We start from the raw sequence: 9,934 nt of genomic DNA on the forward strand, positions 1-9,934 counted from the left end.
TAGAGATTTAAAAATCAAGGAAAAACAAATGAGCACTACTTTTCTTTACCTATAAGTTTTTAATGAGCACAACAAATATTAAAAAAATAAAAATATTTTTATTATCAATTAATATATTCACACAATTAATAACTTTAAAAAAAATTGTAATTTATAAAAACATGAATAAATTGTGGGCTTTTAATATTTTCACTAGATTTTTATAAAATATCATACCATATCTTTTTTTTATTAATATAAAGAAAATTTTACCATCAAATAAATGAAATCTATCTAATTTAGACTATTTTTAATAAATTCATATTAGATAAATTTAAAAAATAATATTTAAATAGAAAACTAATAATTTAACTAAATTAATATTAACGTTTATTAAAATAATTATAACTAATTTTCCTCGGACCTCCAAATATGTTGGATCGGTCCTGCACACAACAAATCACAACTTTTTATTAATTAAAAAATAAATAAATAGTTTTCTCTCCTCTCTTATCACATAAATCTAATCAAAAAAGAAATTAAATTTTAAATAAATTAAATTTAAATATGTTTCTATGTAAGTAATTCTCTAATTTTTATGTATATTCACCGACCTAGTTATCACAGTAACTGGAATGAAATAAAAATTAAAATATAATTAAAAATTCATTTATTCTAAATCAAACAGAACAACATTCACACATAATTTGTATTTATATTTTATTCTCTAAAGAGTACAACTTTTTATGTATTTTTTACTCAAACGAAATCGCTTAATCTTAATATCAATAGCATCTAAAATACAACTGGCTAAAGAGTCATACATAGAAAGACTAGACTTATATGCAATACCAAAGTGTGAGCAATTGTAGTTTTACTAGTAAACGTAACCATAAAGTTTGGTTGAAGAGGTAAGATATACTTGCATTCACTCATAATTAATAAAATCAATTAACAAGATCTTACTTTTGCTTCTATATATTCCTAAGCATGTTCAAATCTAAGATTTAAGAAACATATTAAATTCTCTTTAAATTTTACCCTATATGTTAATAGATTTGTTTCAAGAAATTTATAAACTATGTATATTTCATATTCCTGCATTCTCTTGGAGTTTAATAAAAGGGTTTCTCTATAAGCTTAGAGTCATAGAAAGATTAACTCCTTCAATTCATGTTTTCCATAGAGGTAGGCAATAATGAAGTGGAAATTTTAGTAGTTAGTGTTAATCCTAATTCTAAATGTCTTATAAAAAATACTTTAAAATGATTCATCTACTTCAATTATTAGTATAATATTAATTATTATTTTTTATTATTTTTATTCAACTTTTATAAATAATATGCTTTATTTTTTATTTTACACATTAAACTGATCATAATGTAAATATGGACTTGGATTTTGTAAATTATAATAATCAAAGGAACCAGGCAATAAAACCCAAAGTCAAAAGGTAAGAATCACTGTTGTATCCGAAAATTTGACGTCATATATTTGTAAATGTCATTTCACTTCAAATAAGTGACATAATCCTTTTGGTAAGAGTGTAAGGCTTATGATTACCAGGTTCAAATCCTACTTTTGTCATTTTTCTCTTTTATTTTCATTTAGATTCAAAAATCTTGTATTTTTTTATTATTTAATTTGAATTTTAACTTTTTATTTTATGTATATTTTTAAAAATTATTTTTTCACTTAATTCTTAATTTTTATGCATTTTAGTAAAAAAAAAAATCAAAATACAAAAAGATTTACAAAGATTTTGTTCACATTTCTAAATATTGCATAATTGTATAGTTTAGGAAATAAACAACACAATTAGTTAAATATTTCAGAAATCAAAATCAAATCCTATTTGATTTAAGATTTGTGATTTATTAATTAATTATTGATTGTTTTACTATTTTTCTTAACCTAATTTAGGTGTATAAATAGCTAACAATCTCCACTCAATTTTCACGTACAAATTTTCACCCCCTTTTACACAACAGTTTCTAACCTTTTTTTTTTCACGTACAATTTTCACCAGGAGTGCCATTCATTCACCACACTTTCTAACCCTTATTTTTCTCTCATACAAAATAAATTTTTCTCTGATGTCTCGGTCAAACCTTTTTTCAACCATCTTTCACGTATAAAACCACCACTACCATTCATCTCTTCACAAGAACTCTGAAGTCATACCAAAACCGTTCTTCCACCTATATTAAACTGTCGAAAAATCATGAACATGGCCAATATCACCAAACCTGCAAATTAAACCAACACAATAACTAATATATTTTTTTTCTTATTACTACTTATTTTGTAGATAGAAGATGAAAGAAAAATAGAAGTCTGGATTCAAGCGCCGTTCACAACCTCCGCCGTCAAATCTACCGCGTGAAGCCCTTACCGCACGCGGACAACAACCACTGTGTGACTCACACAATCGCCAGGTGACGACAACCGCGAGCCGCCCCTTGGTTCACCGCGATGAACATATCCGAACAACAACGACTGACACCACCATCCGTGACTCCCAGCGTCCTACATTATTTTTGTGCAGTTTTCCAACCTTTTTCCTTCATTAATCTTTAATTGTTTTATTAACCGTTTAATTAACAAATTAACAAATAATAATTAGGATTAGGATTTAGGTTAACAAAATAATTTTCTTTCTAACATCCAATTAATTTAATTAATTAGGTTTTATTTATTTAATTTATTTAATCATTTAATTAATTTAGTTACCATAAAATCATAAAAAATACAAAAATATTTAGATTTAGGTTTAATTGATTCAAATTTTAACATTAATTTTAATTAACCTTAATTAGAAATTTTATTGGATTTGATTTGATTTAATATAATTGTACATAACCAGCTAATTAAATTTATTTCATTAATTAATTAGATTTAGGTTTATTTTTAATCATTAACATAGGTTTATATTCTAATTAACTTTAAATCTTTTTCTAACCCTAAATCTTTTTCTTGTCTGAAGGTTGGCATGCATTATGCTAAAACATACTGAGGAAGATCTTGTTGAAAGAGATTCAAGATGAACTAGCACTCAGACTTCAACATGTCAAACGAGATGTCATAACATATTTGGTATGACATCCTGACTGCAGGAGCTGATCTGGCAAGTGAATCAGGCGTTTTTAATTGCTACAAGAATCTCATGTTTCAGCTCAGAATATTCGGAGAAATCAAGTGGCAGATTTTTGGCAGCCTCATTGTTGCGGTTTGAAGCCCAGTCCAGTCGAAGATATATCTATAAATAGAATGGGTGTAACCTAGTTTTAGGTGGAACTGATATTATATGTTTTAAGGGTTTTTGAAATCCTTATTTTCTGTGAGTTCCATATTTGTACATTTACAAACCTATAGGTGTTGAATGTTGTGTGATCTCTGAAGCTGTTAAGCAAGGAGAGTATTTCATCCTCGTAAGCTTTTAAGCATCGAGGAGTGCGTGTCTCGGAAGAGTGTCTTCTGGTTTTCTCTGTTCTTTTTATTTTGTCACAGGGTATTGTGATTGAGGGGATTTAAGGAAGGCATCATACCTAGATGAGTCTCAGGTAGAAGTCATAAGAAGGGTAGTGATTAAGTGAGAAGTGTAAATTGGAACTGTTTAGCTTCGAATTGATACTATCATATATTGGTTTCATCCCTGGCTTGGTGGCTCCCAGAGTAGGAAGGATGGTTCTGAACTGGGTAAACATATCGATGTGTTCTTTACTTTCTGCACTGTTATTATCGCTGCTATCAAACTTATTCATAACTGTTAACGTGCTCAGATATTGCGTCGTGACATCTCATTCGACATCACATATCTGATACCAGAATTTCAATTGGTATCAGAGCGGGCACTCTGCTCTGCATCTGGGGGAGATCTATGGATGTTACTTTCTAGTACGATGGACAATGAAGTTAGATTTCTGAACAGACCACCTATTCTAGATAGAAGTAATTATGACTATCGGAAACCTCGCATGGTGACCTTCTTGAAATCCATAGATAGCCGGGTTTGGAAGACAGTTTTGAAAGGATGGAAACATCTTGTTATTGTGGGAGCAAATAAACAACCCACGAATGTGCTGAAGTCTGAGGTACATTGGGACAAAGAAGACAATGAACTTGCGCTTCCCAATTCTAAGGCTCTAAATGCCATATTCAATGGAATTGACAAGAACATCTCTAGGCTGGTGATCACATGTGAAGTAGCCAAAGATGCATGGGAGATCCTTAGAACAACACATGAAGGCACCTCTAAAGTAAAGATGTCAAGACTTCAGCTGTTAACCACTCAATTGAGAATCTAACGATGAAAGTGGATGAAAGTATTCGTGACTTTCACATGAATGTTCTGGAGATAGAAAATGCGTCTAGTGTATTGGGAGAAAAGATTCCTAAAGAAAAATTGGTGAGAAAGATGCTCAGGTCTCTTCCCAAAATATTTGATATGAAGGTGACTGCTATCGAAGAAGCTCAAGACATGAATCGGATGATATTGGATGATCTAGTAGGATCTCTTCAAACGTTTGAGTTAAGCATCAATGATAGAGCCGAAAAGAAGAACAAAAGCATAGATTTTGCTGCCAATACCGAAGTTGGTACGGAGGAATGTCATTTGGATTCAGATGAAGGAATTTCCAATGCTATAGTATTGCTTGGGAGACAATTCAATAGGGTAGTAAAGCAGATGGGCAGAAATCCAAGATCAAATGTCAAGGACATCCCATCTGACACCCAGAAGTCAAATGACCTTGGAAGAAAAAGAATTGAAGAACAGGTCATTCAAGTGAAAGGGGTATAGTGTCATGAATATGGAAGATTCTGCCAGATCATATCTGAATGTCCTACATATATCAAAAGACGAAAGAAGATCCTATCTGTAACTTGGTCTGAGGAGGAGTCTAAAAGTGACCCTGAAGAAGAATTAGCCAAATATGTGAAGGCATTGAGAAGCATGAGCTCGTCCAACAAAGACTTCAGTAATGAAGAACAACTTCTTCATAAATTGGCAACATCTTACAAAGAACTGTGTCTCAGAAACACTAAAGCACACCAGCTGAAGGTAGAAAATAAGAATCGTCTAAAATATGTCACTGGTCTAGAAGAAAATATAAGCCTTCTAAAATCTGAGCTCAGCAGAGCCTACAAATGTGCCAGAATACTAAATAATGGGTCTGATGTTCTAAAGGAAATTCCTCAAAGAAAAAGGGTAGCTGGAAACATGAGTACTCCTGATCTCACGAAGGAGGCAGAAGTTACTTCAGACCTTAGTAACCAGAAAAGTGTGGCACAAATGTCAAATAAAATGTCTCAACATTTGGACAAGAGGAGCGTTAGTCACACCATAATAAACTCCCAGCACCGAAGATGTAGTCACTATGGAGGATTTGGATATACAAGGCCGTTCTGTTTTAGGTTGTACAAAGTTCCCAAGTTTACATATCCCTTTAAATAAGAAGACCAGTGGCTACAACAAGAAGATGACACAATGGACATCTAGGAATGTGTTTTCTAGTCTTATTGCTCATACCTCTCTTAGATTTTCCACCAAAGATGATTGGTATTTCGACAGCGGCTGTTCAAGACATATGACACATGTCAAGAACTTACTGGTGGATATCAAACCTCACTCCTCCAGCTATGTCACTTTTGGTGATGGAGCCAAAGACGAAATCAAAGGGATACGAAATCTGGAATGCATAGGAGTTCCCAACCTCAATAACGTATTGCTTGTGAAAGGGTTGACAGCCAATCTAATCAGCATAGGTCAACTATGTGATCAAGGATACAAAGTAAACTTCACCAAGTCTGAGTGCCTTGTCACCGACAAGACGAGTGAGGTTATCATGAAAGGAGTCAGGTCTAAGGATAACTGTTACTTATGGACTCCTCAAGAATTGAGTTACTCCTCCACTTGTACTCTAGCCAAGGAAGATGATGTTAAGATATGGCATTAAAAAATGGGACACCAACACCTGAAGGGCATGCAGAGAATCATTTCAACGGAAGCTGTGAGAGGAATTCCCAAGCTTAAAATAGAAGAAGGTAGAATATATGGTGAATGCCATGTTGGAAAACAGACTAGGATATCACATCAGAAAGTTCAACATCTTACCACATCAAGGGTAATTGAACTTCTTCACATGGATTTGATGGACCCTATGCATATTGAAAGTCTTGGTGAAAAGAAATATGCATATGTAATTGTTGATGACTACTCTAGATACACCTGGATTAGTTTCTTAAGAGACAAGTCAGAAGTCTTTGATGCTTTCAAGGATTTATGTCAAAGACTTCAAAGAGAAAAAGGGAGCAATGTCATTAGAATCAGAAGTGATCATGGGAGGCAATTTGAGAACATCAGATTTGGTGATTTTTGTTCATATGAAGGAATCAGCCATGAATTCTCTTCTCCCATTACTCCTCAACAAAATGGGATTGTTAAACGCAAGAACATAACTTTACAAGAGTCAGCTAGAGCTATAATTCATGCAAAAAAACTTCCCTATCATTTTTGGGCTGAAGCTATGAATCCTGTTTGCTATATTCATAACAGAGTCACACTGAGAAAAGGAACTACCAATACTTTGTATGAGGTTTGGAAGGGGAGAAAACCCACTTGTCAAATACTTTCATGTATTTGGAAGTAAGTGCTACATTTTGGCTGATCGTGAACAAAGAAAAAAAACTGGATCCCAAGAGTGATGAGGGGATATTTCTGGGCTGCTCCTTGAACAACAGAGCCTATAGGGTTTTTAACTCTATGACTAAAGTGGTGATGGAGTCCATAAATGTGGTCATTGATGATAAAGGGTGGCATGAAATGGATGATGTCCTGGAAGATGTTGGAACATCAGGTAATGAAACTCCTACAACATCCACTGACCAAAGTATTGAACCTATTCAATCATAAAGAGTGGCTGATCCTATTCAATCTGACAGGAATTCTGACCTACTCCTGTTCAAGATGAACCTGAGTTAGATCAAACTAACAAGGGACCTTCCACCAGAATTCAAAAAGATCATCCTAAAGACCATATTATAGGAAATCCTAATCAAGGAGTTATCACTAGATCGAGAGGAATCATATCAAATTCTTGCTTTGTGTCTAAGATTGAGCCCAAGAATGTTAAAGAGGCCTTGACTGATGAGTTTTGGATCAATGCAATGTAGGAAAAGCTAGAAAAATTTAAAAGAATTGAAGTTTGGGATCTGGTTCCTCGTCCTAAAGGGACAAATGTCATCAAAACTAAATGGGTGTACAAGACTAAATCTGATGAGAAAGGTGTGGTAACCAGGAATAAAGCAAGACTAGTTGCTCAAGGGTACACACAAATTGAAGGTGTTGACTTTGATGAAATTTTTGCTCCTGTGGCTAGACTTGAATCAATCAGATTACTCTTAGGAGTAGCATGCATTCTCAAGTTTAAACTATTCCAAATGGACGTAAAGAGCGCTATCCTAAACGGCTATCTACATGAGGAAGTTTATGTAGAACAACCGAAAGGATTTGTAGATCCAAGTTTCCCGAACCATGTATATAGATTGAAGAAACCTGTGTACGGATTAAAACAGGCTCCTAGAGCATGGTATGAAACATTGATAGAGTTTCTTAGTGAAAATGGTTATAGAAAGGGGGTATTGATAAAACTCTCTTTGTTAAGGAATTTGAAGGAGACATTATGATTGCTCAGATCTATGTTGATGACATTGTGTTTGGAGGAATGTCAAACAAAATGGTCCAACTCTTTGTACATCAGATGCAATCATGATTTAAGATGAGTCTTATTGGCGAACTAACCTACTTTCTTGGTCTTCAAATCAAACAGATGGAAGACTCCATCTTCCTTTCTCAGAGCAAATATGCCAAGAATATTGTGAAGAAATTTGGAATGGAGATTGCAAGTCACAAGAGAACACCAGCTCCTCCTCATCTAAACTGTCTAAGGACGAGAAAGGTGTTAGTGTGGATCAAATCTGTACACAAGCATGATAGGAAGTCTATTATATCTCACAGCTAGTAGACCTGACATAGTCTTTGCTGTAGGAATATGTGCTAGATATCAAGATGAACCCAAATTTAGTCATATTAATCAGGTGAAGAGGATTCTAAAGTACGTGAGTGGAACAAGTGACTATGGTATGCTCTACACTCATGGATCTGGATCTGCATTAACTGGATACAATGATGCTCACTGGGCAGGGAGTACTGACGATAGGAAGAGCACTTCAAGAGGTTGTTTCTTTATAGGAAACAATTTAATATCCTGGTTCAGTGAGAAACAAAATTGTGTGTCTCTGTCTACGGCTGAGGCTGAATATATTGCTGCAGGAAGCAGTTATTCTCAGCTGGCCTGGATGAAACAAATGCTGACTGAATATAATGTCAAGCAAGATGTTATGACATTATTCTGTGATAACTTAAGTTCCATTAATATATCCAAAAATCCTATCCAACATAGCAGGACCAGGCATATTGATATTCGACATCACTTCATAAGAGAGCAGGTTGAAGATAAAGTTATTACTCTAGAGCACGTAGTGACTGAGAGGCAATTGGATGACATATTTATTAAAGCCCTTGATGCAAATAAATTTAAAAATTTGAGAGGGGAGCTTGGGCTATGCATTCATGAAGATCTATAGCAAGTATTTTATGAGCCGCTAGTGGAAGGGCTAAAGACAATGGAGCTTCTATTGTGGCTGCTGGTGCATGACTGCTGGTCATGTGATTTTATTTCGCTTTGCATTTTAATTTTATTTAGTTTAGTCTTTGACTATGTAAGGGTGAAACACCCGGGATATTTTGTTTAGTTTTCTGCAGAAAAAAATGAGTGATGAACAGGTACCTTGCTTAGTTCTACTACCTTTGTCACTTTGTGGCTAAAAAGGGGAAGTAGAGGTTAAGTACACAGGAGGTGCTTGTATTAAGGGGGAGCTGATCTGAATGTTCTCTGCTGGCTCTGATGGATGATTTTGAGGGGGAGCTTGATGTTGAGTAACTCAAAAAAAAGTATTTTTATCGTATCCACAGAGACTGGAGTGATATTACTAACGATCTGAGTATTGAAAGTCCTTTAGAAGCTAAGATTGTAAAAACTTGGTTTGATTTAATAAAACTCTACTTTGTAATAGACTATAATTAAAATGCAAATTTTGTAACAGAAATTATAGAATTTTGAGAAAGCTTGCAGGGATTGGTTTTCCTCTACTGTTAGTATATGTATTTCACTGATATATCTTTTATACTCATGTTATTATTCATATCTCCATATACTTTTCAAAAGCGACGTGTATGTCTACACGAAGTTTTCTCGCTCCTTCAGTTTATTCAATTGATGATCTCTCACTCGAATTGAACACATTGACGGTGATTTAAGTACAAGTAATCAATATGGATCCCAAATATAATTTTATGTCTAGCAATTAATATTTGAGTAATTAAATATCTTTTATTCAAAGAGTTGGAAGCAATTGCCATTAACAATCCAATTCATGAAATGTGGAAATTAAGATCAAGATATAATTGATAATCATAATAGCATGCTTGTATTAAACTGATAATCAGAAAATATACATACTTTTTCAGTAGAGTAATCCAATCCCTAGCAAGAGAGAGAGAGAGAGAGAGAGAGAGAGAGAGAGAGAGAGAGAGTTAGTTATCCATTAACATGATAACTTGTACAAAAGGGAAGAATTTGGGATGGATGAACATCAATGATGATTCCTCAATCGTTGATGTGAATCCAGCTCGATTCTCCAATTCTCTTCTTCCTAAGTAACCTTATAACCTATCACACAATATTCCCAGAACAAATCTCTCTCCCCCTTCTGCTCATGCTTCTGCTCTTTTTATACCAGTTCTAGCCGCCTGAGTTCGCTACGAGAAAGGATGTTCTCTACAGCGAACGTTTGCTTAAGGGTTAAGAATTCAAATCTGACCGCCTTCAGTTAA

At 34.0% G+C, this 9,934-nt stretch overlaps 2 protein-coding genes across 2 annotated transcripts; both read left to right on the top strand.

The window, feature by feature from the left end:
• Nucleotides 1-4,288: 4,288 nt before the first annotated feature.
• Nucleotides 4,289-5,936, top strand: LOC131634779 (uncharacterized). Its single transcript, XM_058905404.1, has 3 exons — nucleotides 4,289-4,756; nucleotides 4,808-5,311; nucleotides 5,439-5,936. The coding sequence occupies exons 1-3, from the start codon at nucleotides 4,289-4,291 to the stop codon at nucleotides 5,934-5,936; spliced, it is 1,470 nt and encodes a 489-aa protein (XP_058761387.1).
• A 2,032-nt stretch (nucleotides 5,937-7,968) lies between these two features.
• Nucleotides 7,969-8,625, top strand: LOC131634780 (secreted RxLR effector protein 161-like). The gene has a single exon (XM_058905405.1). It carries the CDS (start codon nucleotides 7,969-7,971, stop codon nucleotides 8,623-8,625), a length of 657 nt encoding a protein of 218 aa, XP_058761388.1.
• The last annotated feature ends 1,309 nt before the right edge of the window (nucleotides 8,626-9,934 follow it).

The sequence above is a fragment of the Vicia villosa genome, unplaced genomic scaffold, assembly GCF_029867415.1.
Source record: "Vicia villosa cultivar HV-30 ecotype Madison, WI unplaced genomic scaffold, Vvil1.0 ctg.001349F_1_1, whole genome shotgun sequence".
Classification (NCBI taxonomy): domain Eukaryota; kingdom Viridiplantae; phylum Streptophyta; class Magnoliopsida; order Fabales; family Fabaceae; genus Vicia; species Vicia villosa.

Coding starts and splice junctions, on each gene's coding strand:
- LOC131634780 (XM_058905405.1), top strand. CDS start 7,969: ATGATAGGAAGTCTATTATATCTCACAGCTAGTAGACCTGACATAGTC.
- LOC131634779 (XM_058905404.1), top strand. CDS start 4,289: ATGAAAGTGGATGAAAGTATTCGTGACTTTCACATGAATGTTCTGGAG. Junction 4,757..4,807: donor GAAAAAGAATTGAAGAACAG/GTCATTCAAGTG, acceptor AGATTCTGCCAG/ATCATATCTGAATGTCCTAC. Junction 5,312..5,438: donor AACATTTGGACAAGAGGAGC/GTTAGTCACACC, acceptor TTAAATAAGAAG/ACCAGTGGCTACAACAAGAA.